The 17,962-nt window shown below is 32.0% G+C and overlaps 1 protein-coding gene across 1 annotated transcript in view; it reads right to left on the bottom strand.

Moving 5' to 3' along the window:
- Positions 1-15,712, bottom strand: part of LOC139486800 (median body protein-like) — a 49,848-nt gene extending 34,136 nt beyond the window's left edge. The window contains exons 1-14 of the mRNA XM_071271773.1: positions 15,545-15,712; positions 14,870-14,934; positions 14,131-14,163; positions 13,361-13,387; positions 12,675-12,740; positions 11,238-11,288; positions 10,385-10,447; positions 9,504-9,554; positions 7,886-7,948; positions 7,020-7,082; positions 5,857-6,058; positions 4,917-4,982; positions 4,518-4,610; positions 3,563-3,794 (exon numbers count right to left, since the gene is read on the bottom strand). Coding sequence (XP_071127874.1) covers positions 3,563-3,794; positions 4,518-4,610; positions 4,917-4,982; positions 5,857-6,058; positions 7,020-7,082; positions 7,886-7,948; positions 9,504-9,554; positions 10,385-10,447; positions 11,238-11,288; positions 12,675-12,740; positions 13,361-13,387; positions 14,131-14,163; positions 14,870-14,934; positions 15,545-15,613 — 1,144 coding nt within the window. The 5' untranslated portion in view covers positions 15,614-15,712. The remainder of the gene's footprint in view (positions 1-3,562; positions 3,795-4,517; positions 4,611-4,916; positions 4,983-5,856; positions 6,059-7,019; positions 7,083-7,885; positions 7,949-9,503; positions 9,555-10,384; positions 10,448-11,237; positions 11,289-12,674; positions 12,741-13,360; positions 13,388-14,130; positions 14,164-14,869; positions 14,935-15,544) is intronic.
- Between the last annotated feature and the right edge of the window lie 2,250 nt (positions 15,713-17,962).

The following is a 17,962-nucleotide window of genomic DNA, read 5'->3' as shown; positions in this document are numbered from 1 at the left end:
GTTTATATCTATTGATGTAAGCTCCGTTTCAATTTTTATAAATTTCAGATTTTAAGTTTTGGATTTTTGGGGCTTTATTCATAAAAAAAGGGGGATTTTCAACACTTCGAACAATAACTCAAAAAGGCTTTCACCAATGTCCATGAAACTTTGGTGAATTGTTTATATCTATTGATGTAAGCTCCCTTTCAATTTTTATAAATTTCAGATTTTACATTTCCGTGTTATGAATTTTTATGCTTAAAAAAGGGGGGATTTTCCAATTTTGGGACAATAACTAACATTTTCACAAAATTTAATGTAACTTTAATAAATTGTTTATATCTATTGACATAAGCTCCCTTTCCATTTTTATAAATTTTAGATTTTACGTTTTCTTAAGTAATGAATTTTTATACTTAAAAAAGGGGGATTTTATGAAACTTTGGTGAATATATTAATGTAACATCCCTTTTGATTTGTATATATATTTCTAGTTGATCATATAAATTCATTTAAAGCATAAAAGACAAGTTAATAGTTATCAAAGGTACCAGGATTATAAGAACGGGCGTATCATGCGCTAAAGCGCAGCCCTTTATTTCCCTTTCTGTTCTTTCTATTCAAATGAAATGCCTATTCTGTTTAGTTGTCTTTGTTGGCCATTGCGACATAAAAAACAATTCCTTATTTCATATTGTTGCAGACTATTCGAACATCGGCATGGGAGGAAAGCCTAATAGAAATATAAAAATGAAAGATTCTCACAACAGAAAAAGTTACCATTTTTTCTCAGTCATTTTTGTTTTGCTCGAATTTAGTCTGTCTTCTGTCTTCTGTCTTGTGACTTGTGAATTTTAATTGCCTCCTTGATATCTTTAAAGTGGGAATGCTAACAACTTCTGATAGAAACAATTTAAGTAAAATGATTGTTAACTTAGTTTTAATTGTGATGCAGCAAATAATCTTTATCTTGTTGTCATTTTAGCGGTACTTTAAACATTGCTTTAAGCGCATGGTTTGGCTAAAAAAATCAGGTTCAACCCAAAAATTTTATCTAATAGTTCGTTTCTATGTATGTTTCATTGGTGTTTGATATTGTTGCACTTCAGTGTTTCTTTTGTTCCCTTGTCTTCTTCTTATAGTTGGTGGGTTCCTCGTTTTTAGTTTGTAATCCGGATTTGTTTTCCCTCAATCGATTTATGGCTTTAAACAGCGGTATACTACTGTTGCCTTTATTATGGCGTCGTTTTGTCTCATTTTTAAATGTTCTATCCAGTAGGATTTGGAATATCACAATAGCAATTGTTCAAATAGTTTACCAAATTGCAGCTTGAATTCTTCTCTCACAATTCTATCAACTGGTAAAATATTTTAACAAATTGCCTCAGTGAAAGGTTAATAGTTTGAAGTGAGTGCAGTGTAACAAAAAAGTAATGCTTACCATCCAACTCCACTTAGTTATTTGTTTTTAGTTTATCTTCTGAAAATCAAACAAAATAATGACTTACTGTATTAGGTGTCACTAGTTTAAACAGGTCTAACCATACTTCAGAGTACAATTCTTCCTCCAAGCTAAAAAAAAATCAACCAATCAAAATACCGGACTCGGTGTTTCCAAGAAAAAGTTTGTTCTCCGACTACAGAGTAAAGATTTATATTCTAAAGGCTTTAAAGAATGGCTATAGATTGTTGTTGGTTCGATTTCTGGTTATATTAAAGACTTCTGAGTTGGTATAGCTTCGTCTCCGTATGGCGTAATGTAAATGTCATTCAGGAATAAGAAAAAAAGTTGATGGATCGCGGATAATTATGTATTAAAAGTTGATATTGATATACGACGCTGGGAAAGTACGTGTATGTGTTCGAATAAGTGAAAAATCTTCATGTAGACTAAAACTTAAAAAAATCAGACTAAGCCTCTCAATCAAGAAAAGCGCAAGTAATGTTATATCAAGTTAGCTTGTTATCTTACTGCATATGTCATTTGTGCTGCTGGGTCTTAAGCAGCCATTAACCAATCAATCTAATTACTTGGTAGTGTCCAAAGCTTTGCATATGTTATTTTACTTCTCTGTTGAGCGCTATTAAGTTAATAACAAAAGAGTAAACCAGTCGATTCTTAATCAAAATACATACAGCATATATATACAGCTCTAAATAAAGCCGAATAGGCTCGACACATTGTAAATGATGTTGCAACGATGTCTCAGATACATACAGCATAAATATGCAAATCTAAATAAAGCCGAAGAGGCTCGACACATTGTAGATGGTGTTGCAACGATTTCTCAGATGCAGGGTTTCACATCGAGTAACAATAACTGTAAAAAGTGGCAACAGTAGTATAAAGTAAAATCTCAAAAATGGTGAAATCCGAGAAAAATTCAAAAAGGGAAGTCCCTAATCAAATGGCAAAATCAAAAGCTCAAACAAATCAAACGAATAACAATTACAATTGTCATATTCCTGACTTTTTTTCTTATGTAGGAAATTGTGGATGAAACCTGGTTTTTAACCTAGCTAAACCTCTCAATTGTATGACAATCGAACCAAATTCCATTATATTGACAACGATGTGTGCCCAAAACAAACAGACATAATAAGTAAAAATAAAAAAAATAGGGGACGAACATTGCAAAAATAAATCCGAGTTACAAAATAAAACCAAGGGCATCACATCAGACACATATGTAACATCATTTAAAGACGTAGAAAATTGTTTAATAAGAAAGGTTAAGAGAACATTTGTATATATAAGTACTTCTAAAGTATAACGTTTCCTTGAATAGCATTTTTCAAGGGTATGGATTTTCGTTAAGGAAAACTTTATTGTATCTTTGCAGCAAAACCGATATATTCTATGTTCATGAACTATACCTTTGTCGATATCACTGATTAAGAACAGTTGTTCATATTATGGTGTTGTTCATAATTTATAAAACACTGTGTTGTAAATTTGTACAATTTTGCAAATACATAAAACAAATTCAAAATATGAACGTTGAAAGTATGTGTCTCTTTTTTAGTCAACTTCTACTTTTACAGCTATTGTGTTTATTACACATTGTCCGCTCAATTTTAACTTCGTGAAATTAAATATTTAAAAAGTCCGTCAGCTATGAAAAAACCACAAATGAGACCTACATTGCATTCAAAAAAGGTTTTTATGCAGAGTATCAGAATGAAACTAGTTATCAGAAAACTTAAATCAATAAATAGAGAGCAATGTGAAACGGAGAAAGTTCTTAACCAGAAAAACGACACAATTACAAGTTTTGCTCTATCTGTTTCATTTGTCGAGGATGATTTATGCCTTCCTGCTGTGTTTATTATTGCCTCCCTGATTTGCTGTAAATGAAAAATGCAAAAAATCTTCTGACATAAATAGTTACAATGATTTTAGATATGATCTTTTTTTATATAATTTTGAATATTTCTAACAAAAACATAATACAAAGATGTTCCTACAATGATATGATTTTTAGCTGCTGTTTTCCAATGATTTGACATCATATATAATATAATCATTTAATCGTGGTTTCTTTAGGCTGAACAACACCCTTTGCCATAATCGGGCCACCCTTGTACAAATACAAAGCAGGCCACACTACATATCCAACCTCTGTTCCAGACCGAGTGTATTCCTTCCATGACTGTTTATCAAATATTTGTCCAGGTACAAAGTCTATGACCATTGGTGGATCTTGGACAGCTACATAGTAACATAGGTTGACACAAATTTCTATGTACGCCAGACAGCAATCTCTGTATTGAACAACAGTTTTACAACTTGAACTGTCACTAGCTATTTTCTGAAAATGAGGCATATGAATTAAAGATTACAATGATATGTGTAGAAATATAGTTAAGATGTATTTGAATACCCTTTCAAACGAAATGTGTATGAAACTAACTTCTGTTTACAATTATATGAAGCAATACATTTGGGCAAATGTTGAAACAAAGTGTGTGGCCAAGGTAATAATATGGACCTAGTAGGGATTTGGACACGGTAATGCATTTAATTCTATTTCTTTAAATAAATGAAAATAAGGAACATCATGCAAAATAGTCCAAATTTCTATGACGTCTTGAAAAGCTATTTCAATTGTAACAGAAAAAAAAAGAAAATAGCCTTTCAAGACGTCATTATGTTATGGACTAAATGCGAAATAACATTTATTTAACTTGGAAAATTAAAAAAAACAAAAATCCTAAGAAAGTGTTGCAAAATGCCATATTCAATAGTTTTTGTTTCTGTAACTGTAACATTAAATCCGTTGACATTACTGAAAGGGATCAAATTAAGTAATATAGCATAATATATAGCTTCTTAGTTGCAGTTTATTTCTAGGTGAAAGCAAATTATAAACTAACTGGTTAACAGAAGTAGTATTTGGATCATATAATTGTAGGCTATTACAAGGGTGAATAATGTGAAATTTAATCTGTCGTTTTTCCAATCTATGCACAGTCGATCGTGCCTCCAAATAACTAAATGCATATGTCCATCATCTGTAAAATATAATAACTACCTTACGGAGAAGCGGAATATACTTTGAAGCATTGGTTTTTATGGAATCCTTTACAGCTTTTATAAATCCTTCTATTTCATCATCACTTAGGCCCTACAAAAACAAATCCAAATTTGTTTGACTATCAACTTGTATTTTGTTCACTGTCCACGAATTACTTAGCAGTGCAAAAAAATGCTGAATCAATTTACAATGCAATGCCATAATAATTAAATGCTTGGTTAAATTGGTTCTTAAACTTCATTTAGTCCACAAAAAAGGCAAAAGGAACCATCTTCAATTAACATTTTTTTTCTTCTCAAAATGTTAATGTGTTTGCTATTTTTCTTGTTCACAATGAACATAAGTACAGCTTTGTCCCGTCTTAATATTTCCTGTTAATAAATATCGTTTGCTTACATGTACAGCGCTTCTGTGTCCAGACAGCTGCTGAGAAACATCCGCTAAACATGTCTCATAAATCTCCTACAAGAAATTTCAAATTATGGAAAATTTCAATAAATAGAGATATAGATTATATTTCAATTGTATAAGTAACTATATACGTGCGTTTATTTATGTTGACTATTGCAAGCATTTTCATTTTGACTTTTGCCTTAGGCCACGGCGTTATATATCTGTTTCAAGTTTACTTTGAGATTTAGCATTGTTCTTTGGAATTTTAATTGCTTTCATTTAATTGTGTTAAGTCATGAGCGTGATCTATAGTAGTTTTCTACTAGAATACTAAACCTTTTTTTCATTTAAATAAATCCTTATTTGTTACTTATTACTTTTCTGTAATACCTGCGTTTAATAACATAATCACTCTTTACGTTGATCATTCTTTTTAACTAAATGACTTTTTGAGATATTTTGAAAGGAGGCTAGTGTGTCAACCAGAAATTTACCTGTCGCTTGGTGAAAACATTCTGTAAAAGTGTTTACCTTCACATCGTTAGACTATCTGATTTTGATCACTTTGTGATGCCTTTATATGTTATAGTTCGAGAATAAGTAATAGGGTATTTGTCAGGCCAGGTAACGGGTATATACGCGCTAAATGGGAATATCAGGATAATTATACCTCTTCAAACCAAAACCTACACCAGTGTCATGAAAACAAAACAAAAAGAAAAATTAAAAAAGCGTTAAAAGGGGGCAACATATTAAATATGAATACGGAATAAGTAATGAATAAGAAATAAGTTGCATCTTGATTACCCAATATCAAATGAGTTTCCTTTTGTACAAAATAACCCAAATGAAGAAAAAAACAGTGCATTTATGTCAAAATGTAGTTAAATTGTATACAAATATAATGCAGTTGTATGCGAAATTATCAACCAAATGTACTTACTTTGAGAATTTTTATAAGAACTTCTATAATTTCAATTTCTGTGAATTTTTTAAAATCTTCTAAATCAGAGTAGGCATCAGTCCATTCATTTTCGTACAACTCACTAAACTGATCCCCAAGTTTCATTGGTCTATTTGGATCATTTAGGTCTGTGATTGCTGGATTATTGTCTCGTAATTTTGACCCCATTACCTCGCTCAATCTAGAATAAAAACAAATAGTCAAGTGTTCCTACTTACAGCTGATCTATTTGGGAACGTATGTAGTTAATTCATATAAGGCTTGCTTATTTGTTTTACTGCAATTAATATTATGATATTTAATTGTTTAATCATATGTTACTTTTTTTACGATATGTGACAGTTTTTGGCATATAATGACTGCTCCTATTTCAAAATCATGTTCTTCGATATAAAAGGTACATAAAATATTTCCTCTTTTAAAAAACATGTAACATGCGTTTATATCTGTTCGACAGTTTCCAACAAGGACCAAACCAAAAGTGCATTCTGTAATGACAGTCTATTTTGTTTCAAATCGACATCAAAATCATAATCTTCAATATGAAAGTAAAAATCACTAATGGCAAATAAAGGCACCAGAAGTATACCGCTGTTCGAAAGTCATAAATCGATTGAGGGAAAACAAATCCGGGTTACAAACTAAAACTGAGGTAAACACATAAAACAATAAGAGGAAACCCAAACCGACAATGCAACACACACAGAAAATAACTGCCATTTTCCTGACTTGGTTCAGGACATTTTTAGGAAAATTGGTGGGTTGAACCTAGTGTTGAGGCTAGCCAAACCTCGCGTTTTAACGGCATTGTTAAATGTAACACTAAAATGACAACAGTGCATGTTGTTTGTTTTTAATCATTGCATCCATATGTATAGGTCGGTTGAAAATAGATAACAAAGTTCTGAAAAGGAGAGTACATTTGAAAAAAAAATCAGAAACATTCAACGAATGACAATGGATGACAGATATTTTTATCAGACAATTTACACTTGAATTCGGTATATATGTATAGTTGATTAACGTAAATTTAAGGGGGGTTACTGATATGATCAATGTATTAAATCAAGCATATTTAACATACTTATGCAATCAATTCCAAAATGAAATACTACCAGTAAATTCTTATATAAATATATTACCTTGTTAATGCATCACTTTTTTCCCTTTGTAGCTCATTGACTTTTTCCTTATAATCTTGAAGCCTTTAAGAGAAAGTAAAACTACAGATATTCACATTGAATGATACCTGGTATAAAAGATTCTTTTGAAGTGCTGACCAAGTGCTACATTGTAGCTAATTTTTCATCCAATATGGCTGTAAGCAGGGGGACTACGATTAACATATAGGAAATACATACACTTGATTTCTTCAATAGAATGAAATCAAACAAGACATGGATGTTCCTAATGAGGTTCTGACCAATTGCTGTTACTTTGTAGCCGAACCATCACTCAAGAGAGCCACCAGAAGGGGGCTTAGTTTAACATGAGGCCCTATGGGAAATACAAACGAATGCTAGAGGAGCATTCACTTGAATGAAATGAAACCAATTATGGCATGAGTGTTTAGGTAAAGGACTCAAGCTCTTGAGAGCCTCTAATTGTTGTTTTGCCAATTGTCAGTTCGTTTTCGACTTATGAGATTGATTATCTATTTGGCATCACTCGCCTCAATGACAATCATACAACGAATTTATAATGTATTCACACCTCGTTGCCATGCATCCATAATATAATTAATTATATGTTACTATATAATTATTTTAAAGGAAGCCTTTTTATTTTACTTATAAACAATTTTTTTCTGCAATGCATTTGTAAGTAACTCGATTTTTTTTTATTATCCTTCGTTATAAAGTAAATGTAATTTAACTAGTGCTATAGGATATAACTAAGATTCTTTTAATAATCCGAAACCCTTTTTTATCGATCATTTAGAACTTCAAATGTATGTGCCTTCCAAAAAAATTTACAAAATGTTGGTCCAACAAAAAGCAATACTTGCATTTTTACAGAATTGTTGTTTTCATTCCGAAGTGGGCCAATCTCCCTGTTGCATTCTTTTAGTCTGAAATCAAAGTCATTTACAGATTATCTAGAAAAAATGTTCTCACAAAAATTTAATCACTTCGCTTTTCAAGTTTTATAGGATTCCTTACATTGCAAAACGTAAAATCACAAAATTACTGGGGATGTCAACTCGGTGACGATTTACTACTCGAGTACTCGCTCGGTAAAACATTTACAAAATGGAAACACAAAAATCCATTGTATGTGTTGTGGGTCGTTGACTAATAAACGTAAAACCCAAAACAGTATTACCTTGGACTAGATAATAGCCAAAAGCATAGTATAGCATAATTAACATCTCATTAACTTCGTGTACTAGTTATGGAAACTGGCAATAATGTAATCAAGTAATTAATTAATATCTATAGAAAAGTGATTACTCAAACAGTATTTGGGAACCGTGAAAAAACAACACATTTAATGATCATCAAGGGTGATGATTATAACTTACTATAATGCCTTTAAGCATTTTCTGAGGGTCGATATCGGTGCAACGAATCATATCTAAAACACCACTTCATACTTTATGTTATGTGGTGTGTTCGTATTTTGTTTGAATTTTCTTTGTTAGGTTACTAACTACAGTACTTCTGATGAAAATATATGCAGAGGTATGGGTATCCTGACATCAACAAAAATTGTAAGCCGTGTAAAATAACTCTTGTTCATAACCTACCTCTGTTTGGAGGAATTTTAAATGACAGTTAACCGCAGACATTCGTATCGTATTTCATTTTAAATACAATTTTGTTAATATTTAATTTCCCGGTAGGCGCTCTCAAAAACAACATTTTTTGTTAAAGTTTAAGAAAGCAACAACATTCTAACAGTAAACCGATTAGTCGAGTATCATTTTGGTATTCGATACTCGATACTACCGAGCGATACTCGAGTACTGAAATCCCTAGAAAATACTGAACTCCGAGGAAAATTAAAATCGGAAAGTTCCTAAACAAATAGCAAAACCAAATGATAAAACACATCAAACTAATGGACAACAACTGTCATATTCCTGACTTGGTACAGGATTAAACTTAAAATTGTTTGCTCAGATATTATTAAGGTCCTTTGACAAATAACGAAATCAACTAGTCAAAATGAAGTGTAATGCATAACAGACCGTCCTAAAAACAATTGGCAAGAAAGCGGGCATGTTTTTAACATACAGCAGAAGATCAGCTCTAGATTATTAATTCCTAAGATGATTTTACCGAAATAAGTCAACTAACAACGTTAAATAGCAGTTATATCTCGCAATTTGTATTAATTATTCTGCTTTTTCGGGGCGTTTTGATTGACAAATAAAACTATTCTTATTCTTATTCTTAGGTAACAGATATTAAAACAAATAAAACATTTCAAAGCACAGTTACCGAAAAGAGTAACTAACATTAAAAATCCAAAAGACGTCTACAGGATTTTTAATATACAGTCTTCAACAATAGACTTGTGTTCTTTAATCCGGTAACAGTTGAATTTACCAAACTATCTCTTTTTTAAATACAAAAGCATAAAAGAAGTATAAGTTTTAATCGTATGCGACAACAGCTCACCGTAGAACTTCATCTCTAGCTACTTTAAGATCATGTTCCTTTTGCTCCAATCTACAATTAATATAATATTCAATGAATAACAAATGTAAAACTAAAGGTATACAACAATTGTAAAGATTTGACTTCAAATCATATTTGCGACAGGCTCATTATAAATAGGCAGGATTAATAATTTTTCTGAGTAATCAATCCTTTCCTAACCTAAGAATTTTTAGGAAGTCTCTTTATACCTTATGTTCTTAACATAGCACCACTTCTAAGGTAGTAGGTTTGTCGACTAGCTTGCTGCTTGTATGTAGAAATCAACAACGATAGCTAATGTATAAAAAATAATTTCAAATTAAACAAAAAATAATTCTCAAAATCAAACTTCATAAATCATAAACATAATTGCTTAGACACTTTTAATCTGTTTTCAATAGAATAAGCCACATAGCCATCTCTACTAGAATTGCTTTTCCATATACCATGGCTTCCAGCACCTTTCATTAACGTCAGAATTAGCCGCCGCAGTAGCACCACAAAACCTCAAAGAGTGCAAACCAAGATGTAACTCTTGGGAAACTAATTTCAAACGCTTCAGTATGCATTCTCTAGCTGTGCTATAACTGATCGGTTTATTAACCTGAACTAAACCAGACTTTTTTCTCAGATTTGTATAAACTACGATATAATTATTTTTATTGAAGCCTTTTTTACATAGAAAAGAAAGTTTTCCGCCATGCATTTGTATCCAACATGCATTTTTATTATACCTGACTAGTACTATTTTTTAATATTTTACTCTTAGAAATGTTATTGATTATTTGAAACTTCAAATGTATATGCCTTCGCAAAATCTAAAAATGACAAAATGTTGTTCCACAGAAAGCAATACTTGCATTTTAACATTATGGTTATTTTCATTCCGAAGTGATCCCATCTCCCTGTTGCATTCTTGTAGTCTAAAAAAGAACACACCAACAAACTCTTATTTACAGATTATCTACAATAACATGGTCTTAAAAATAAATGCAACAATTGAATACCGCTGTTCGAAACTCATAAATCGATTGAGACAAAACAAATCCGGGTTACAAACTAAAACTGAGAGAAACGCATCAAATATAAGAGAACTACGACACAACAGAAACACAACACTAAAATGTAACACACACAGAAACGAACTATAATATAAAAGTTTGGTCAGTTTGCTTGTCAAGAAGTTTCATTAAATGCTTCTAATTTTGACATTTGATTAGGGACTTTCAGTTTTGAATTTTCCTCGGAGTATTTTTGTAATTTTACTTTTTATAACGGATTAAACTAAAAATTAAAACCTGACAATTCCATAATCTGATCTTTAATCTGCTTAGAGAATAAACTCATTTGATAAGACAAATAACGAAATCAACTCGTCAAACTGAATTGTAATGCATTACAGGCCGTCCTACAAAATTGGTAAGCAAGCGAGCATGTTTTTGAAGATACAACTGTAGATGAACACTAAACTTTTTAATTAATTCATAAGATGCTTCAAAGAAAATGAGTTAACTAACAAGGTAAAATAGCAGATACATGTAATATATATCACATAAAAAAAGTACAGTTACCGAAAAGAGTTACCGTCATCAATATACAGTTTTTTACTATAGGGAAGTGTATTTTAACTCAGTAAAATATGAAGTTACTTTCTACTTTTTTTTTAACAAAAAGATAAAAAAAAAAGTAGTTAACCAAGTGTCAACAGCTCACCGCAGAATTTCATCATTAGCTAATTCAAGTTGATGTTCCTTTTGTTGTAATCTACAATAAACATAATAATTTAAGGTACATTTTTTTTTACTTAAAGGTATCATACATCTGTAAAGCTTTTGACTTCAAATCTTATTTGTGACAGGCTCATTATGAACGTGCAGGTTTGAACAATTTTGTAAGCAATCAATCCTCTCCTAACCTAGGCCAGTGGTGAAATACAAACTGTATAATTCAAATATAAGCTGAAAATGGACCAATTTAACAGATTGATACGAAACACAAAACAACAAAAACCCTCTTTATAAAAAAAAACACGCTCAACCGTTCTTTTAATTTAGGACAGTAGGTTACAGCAAAACATAAGAACAAACTGCCAAAGACAGTTTGAAATGGTTTTATGTCAACTGGATGGTTCCAAGCACACAGAAAAAAGAAACATGTTTAAACGCGCTCAATCCTTTCTTTAACTCGGGGACTGGGGTATAACAGCAGGAAATCAGAACAAACTGTTATAAAAATTAGTTTCAAAGATTAAACATATTTGTACAATGCTAAAACCAACTACCATAAAAAAAAAATACTGATCTAAGAGTACTTGTAATTACTGGAGCCTAGTTTAAATATAGTCTAGTATTACAACTTTTGATTTAATCATGATCTTTCAGACAAGACAATTTCTTAACGGATTGAGAACAAATACGTCTTAAAAAGGATAATAAAAAATCAACATAGTATAGTATCGAGAGGCTGTATGTCCAAAATCAATGTAAGTATATTTTCAAGTACCGAAAAAAAAAGAATAATGTTGAAGCAAAATTTCATCTCTTTTACATTGGTAGAGAAGTCAATCGCCGATACAAATTAAACAACAATGATGACGAAATCACTTAACTCTAAATTAATATATATATTTTTTTTCACCCGAACTATAAATATCTCATCAGTTTTTTTTTAATCTTATATAAAGAAAATCGAGTTAGTCATTCCTTTGCCATTCAAACGTACATTATATTAACCCATGCATGTAGAAAAAAACATAACATTAAAACGTGGAAAAGAGTATTGAAAGGATAGAAATATCAAAGAGACAACAATTCAACCAAAGATTAGAAAAAAGCTCATGGCCACAAATGGGTCCTCAACACATGGAGATAATCACGCAACTGGAGGCTACGGATGGACCCTAAATATTGTTTACTAGCTCAGTGAAACTAAAATGTAAAATCACAAAAATAATCTCCGAGGAAAATTCAAAACAGAAAGTCCCTAATCAAATGGCGAGAGCAAAGGCTCAAACACATCAAACGAATGGAAAACAACTGTCACTAAACTCTAAAACATACAAATGACCAAAATTTAAAACACACCAAACTAACATAGGCTAGATGGTCCTGACTTGGCACAGGCGAAAAAATGACAAATGCTAAAAGTTACCTTCTTTTATCTTCTATATATTTTCTGTCGTTACTTGTGCCATTGCCAACTTCTACCATACGCAATCTACAATCCACAAAAAGGTACATTAAATCTTGTGTCCTTACGAAGAGAATGTAATATGGTCAACATATCTATATTTGATTTCGTGGTGCTGCAAACTTCTTTGTTGAGTTTGTTTAAACAAAAATGTGTCATGATATTCCATGAGACAACTATGCGTGACAAAGGGACAACAATGTGAACAATTACAACCTCGTTCTGTCTTGTGTTTGATGGACAATGATAAAAACCAAGGAACACAAAGATATGTACGATAAACCTAATCAACTTTAATTCGTGACAACATTTTCAGTGGCATTTATATTGCGTAAAGGAGAAACGATCTCGACAAACAACTTGTGTATTTAATATAAAGTCTTGAAGAATTTTTCCATCTCGAAGATATCTAAGACATGTGTTCTTCGTTGTTCGTTGTTTTTGTCTTTGTTTGTACGTCCATTGTTTTGAAGTCACCGGGGTTTTGTTAGTATGATCTGTTGTACAGTCCAATATTTTTGACAATTTCTTTTCATCTTTTTATTTTCATTTATTAAGGTGCAAATGTCCACACTTTCTCATTTATAGTAGGAAGAGTCCATGAGATTGAAACTCATCTTTTTATCAAGTAGAATAAAACAACTTACTCCTCTTCGACATTCACCTTTTGATACCTAGAGAAAAGATGTAAACAAATATTATTGTTGTTAAGACAGTATGAGTAAAAACATGTATATATTATAGGTCGAATTGCCAGTAGAATCAAGGTTAACTGGAATCTTAATTATCTACAAAATTAGTTTGTTGGTCTTTCAGGCATAAAATTTAAAATCCCATTCCAAGCCTACGTAGCTGCATAGTTAGACATGGAATTTTTGTTTATATAGTAGACGTAGATGTGGTATAAGGAATACTGGAATGACCGTTACTGAATATGACGTCATACATATTAAGTGATACGATTTGTGTCACTTGTTGAAGAGAAGGAGTTGCTAGCCCTTCTGGAGCACATGAGATCAACCCCGGTTTTAGCTGGGGTTCGTGTTGCTCAGTCTTTATTTTTCTATGTTGTGTTTTGTGTACTGTAGTTTCTTTTTTTTCGTGTTTCAGTGTTCGCCATGATGTTGGTAGTTCGTTTTTGACTAATGAGTTTGAATTTCCCTTTCTAGATTTGAAAATGCCTATACGAAATCAGGAATATGACAGTCTTTGTCCTTTCGGTTGGTGTGTTTTATCATTTGATTTTTCCATTTGATTAAGGTCTTTCCGTTTTCAATTTTCCTCGGAGTTCCGTATTTTTGAGATTTTATTTTTTGGTATCTTCCGCCTCTCTGTTTGTAATTATTTATGTGCCCGACTCATAAGTGACGCTGTAATATAATATATTTATATGTTGGTATGTATACACACTACGTACCCAAGTTCCTTGTTACGTATCTTGTTAACTATCCTGGGAAGTAAAAACACACGATTAAAATAGTGAAATACAGTCATGATGCATTTTGGATTGGAAAGAATATTTGAACTCAGGAAATTTTACTCGCTTGAGGAATGGCGTAGTGAATTATGAATCCCTCTTTTTTAGTTTTGTGTAACTTAGTTTCAAATGTTTAATGTGTTAATATGTAATGTGTTCTTGCTCTTAACTATACGATATTACAATTCTAGTAATTATGTGTATTGTCAACTACTGTGTAGATGAAACGCGCGAATGACGTACTAATTATAAGTCTGGTATCTTTGATGAGTTCTTAGATGTATTCACTACCATGCCCGTATCCAGGGGGGTTGATGGGGAGTGTTCGGACGAACTACCTCTTGTAAACAAATAAGCACTGTTCGAATTGTGACTGTTAAAGTCAACGTTCTGTTCGAATTGTGACTGTTAAAGTCAACGTTCTGTTCGAATTGTGACTGTTAAAGTCGAGTTTGTGAGTCCAAATAACCCCCCTTGGAAATTCCTAGCTACGGGCCTGACTACCATTGTAAATTCATATTGCTCCGTTAGCAGGTTTCATATTAAGTTATTGAAACGCCAAACGCGTTTAAATTTCTAAGTTAGCTTAAATTAAGGGGATAACATGGAGTACATGTAATAGTAGCTTAGTGGTCGTATAAATGTGCGGATGATGTTTATTCCTATATAAATAACTTACTGTCTCGTAAAATAGCGAATACATTCCAACACCCAATAAACCTTTTCAAGTATCCAAACCATTATCTGAATACAAATGAAATATAAATATATATATCAGTAATGTTTCAATCGTTTTCAAAGACGAACTGTATTTGAAAACGGTTGAAACATTACTGATATGTTACAATGATGTGTTACAAAAATTACAAAGAAAACACAGTAGTTAAACCTTAAAAGTCACATATAGGATTTTTTGTTAACTTTGCATTTGTGTTAATTCCAAAGATTAGCACTAGCTTTTGGTTGAATTACACAGCGAAAGACTTTCACTCAACCTGTAATAAAAACGAATCAAATTGAATAACTAGTAACATGAAAATTATCATTATTTTGCGATATCAATGTGCAGAAAACACGATAATCTATACTCATATTATTCGCTATTGACCCCTACGAATCCATAGAGGCTTAGTAAATCCATGGGATGAGGGAGTTACACCAATCACAACGTCATAGTTTACCCAGGGTGCGATAAAAGACGACGATCTATTCTATACAGAGATAATATGTTCAACTTTTCCACTTCTCCTCATTGTCAAGTACTTTTACTGAATGAATATTGGGAAGTTAAACCTTCATTTAAAATTCTTAAGAACATAATACATAATATATAACACATAATATTATAATATACCTGAATTGGAATTTTCAGTAAAGATTGACAACAACTCAGACAACAATTAATTATAACTCCCGCATTCATGCCATCATTATGTTTTCAACACTGTTGCTGTTCATATTTTGCCACTTTACTTAGTTTTTCTGATATTTTCTGCCCCTGTCAAATTCAGCTAGATTTCACCTGGAAAAATAAAATAACCTTTTTGTAAAGACATGCATAACAGCTGAACTATAAACTTTAGAATGGAAATAGGGAGTTTGTCAAAGAGACAACAACCCGACCAAAGACTAAAAAACAACCGAATGCCACAATAGATCTTCAACACCGCGAGAAAATCCTACTTCAGCTGGACCCTGAATAACAACAAAAAGAAACTAAAATCATGCAAGACTAACAAAGGCCAGAGGCTCCTGGCTATGGACAGTGACAAAATTCAGCGGTTTAAACATGTTTTTGAGATCTCAGGCCACCCCCTATACCTTTAGACGATGTAGAAAAAACACAGCAATATGCACAGTAAAACTCAGTTTAAAAGAAGTTCGAGTCCGATGTCAGAATAAGTAACAAAAGAATCTAAGCAACATCACAATAATACATATATTAACAAAGGACTTCTAGCAATTACTGCCATGCCAGCTCCAGAACTCAACTTAACTGATTGAAAAATTATGTCTGCATCATAAGAAAATCAAGCAAAATTGATACTGTACATTATAAATGGCCATTTTCTTATACGAATTTTCAGTTTTTATACTTACACTATTACTTTGTTCATTGAAGAATCAATAATCAATACCAGCGTTTGAAATCCCAATCGTTCGAGAAGAAGAAAAAGTATGACGGAATGCTCACTTTTTTAGTCGAGATCTGATAACATCCCACCTTCCAAATGGCCTTATATTCTGAGAAGTTATAAGCCAACGTTACTTCGAAAAATTGACAATCAGTTTCAAACAGGAATATGGCAAACTTTCCGTTTCTGTGTGTTTTGGAATTATTTTATTTTTTTTATTTTTTGCAGTTCCGTGTTTCTGTTGTTCCGTTGTATTCCTCTTATAACTGATATGTTTCCTTTCTCTTTATCGATTTATGACTTTCGAACAGCCGTGTACTACTCTTGCCTTTATTCAAGACTTATTACTTTTTTAAACCCAAAATAAGAATATATAATTTCTTAAGCTATGACGAAATGAATCGTTGCAATTGACAAGTACAACATGTGAACGTTGATTTACATCATAACTCGATAGAAATGAAGTGTAGAGGTTTTCTTATTGGATTTCTTTTCTACGATCTTCCGGTTTGAATCTGTATTTTTCTAATTTTGATGATCATCAAATGGTATTACTGCAGTCTTCTTTGGATGTAATGCCAGACTGTGGTTGATAACAAGCGATCAGAAATAATTATGCATAAAGGATTTCCCGTTTCTCTTAAAATGTTGGACAAAAATGTCTACCTGCAGTAGCTGGGAGTTCAAAGGGCTGAGTTGTCTTATCTTTGCGAATGGGGAAATTAAGATCTAGATCTTAATCTTTGCATGAGTGCTTCTTAAAGGGTTGTTGCAGCACTTAAACATCACACTGTGAGGCATTTTCGCCAATTGCAACGACCTGTATGCCTATAACCACCAAACACAATGTAATGGTTACATACGTTTTTGAGTTTCATAAAATTTTACTTTTAAACTATCTTAGAGATACATTTGGAGATGGACAATATACTATCACTTACCCAATCCAAGTGAAAAGGGGCTAGCCTGTGCAGATTACAAAAATTCAAAACAAAAACAAAAGCTTCACAGAAACATTCATAACAATAAATGAAAAACTTACATATATTTTACTTCCGTGATGCGTTGTGTTACTTTTGAAAGGTCATGTAAATATAGTTTACAATTAAAAGATAACAGGTTTCTGTTTAGAAAACAGTGCCCTCAAATAATGCCTAACATTTAAACTTTACAAAAATGGATCGACCATAGAGCAAAACTTCTATGCAATGTATGTGGTCATTGGAAAAGGAGAATATCCCCCCCAAAGTCTTCAATTCTTCGATATAGAAATAGTATGACTGATTGTCCCAATTTCAAGTCGTCACTTCAAATAAACTGTCTTTTCGGAATACTAACTCATCCCTGAAGTTTGAACAATCCTATATTTCTACAAAAGGGGTTAAAAATAAGTTAACAATGTTTGCAAGGATCAATATAAATTACCTTAACAATATTAATCTACAATTTTATAATCGCCCATTAGTTGACTTTAGATAGGAAAGAACTTTAATTTGTCAACACCATAGTGGGATAGAAGACATTTCCGCGAATCAGTATGCAGATTTGTGTAATGACCTGGATAAGCACCGCGACAACATGCTTTGAATACGTCAATAAGAAGCACGGAGAAACGTATTAGATTTACCGAATGTTTG

Source organism: Mytilus edulis, chromosome 8 (assembly GCF_963676685.1).
Source record: "Mytilus edulis chromosome 8, xbMytEdul2.2, whole genome shotgun sequence".
Classification (NCBI taxonomy): domain Eukaryota; kingdom Metazoa; phylum Mollusca; class Bivalvia; order Mytilida; family Mytilidae; genus Mytilus; species Mytilus edulis.
The sequence above is the reverse complement of the archived record's forward strand: the minus strand, read 5'-3'. Positions and strand labels throughout refer to the sequence as shown.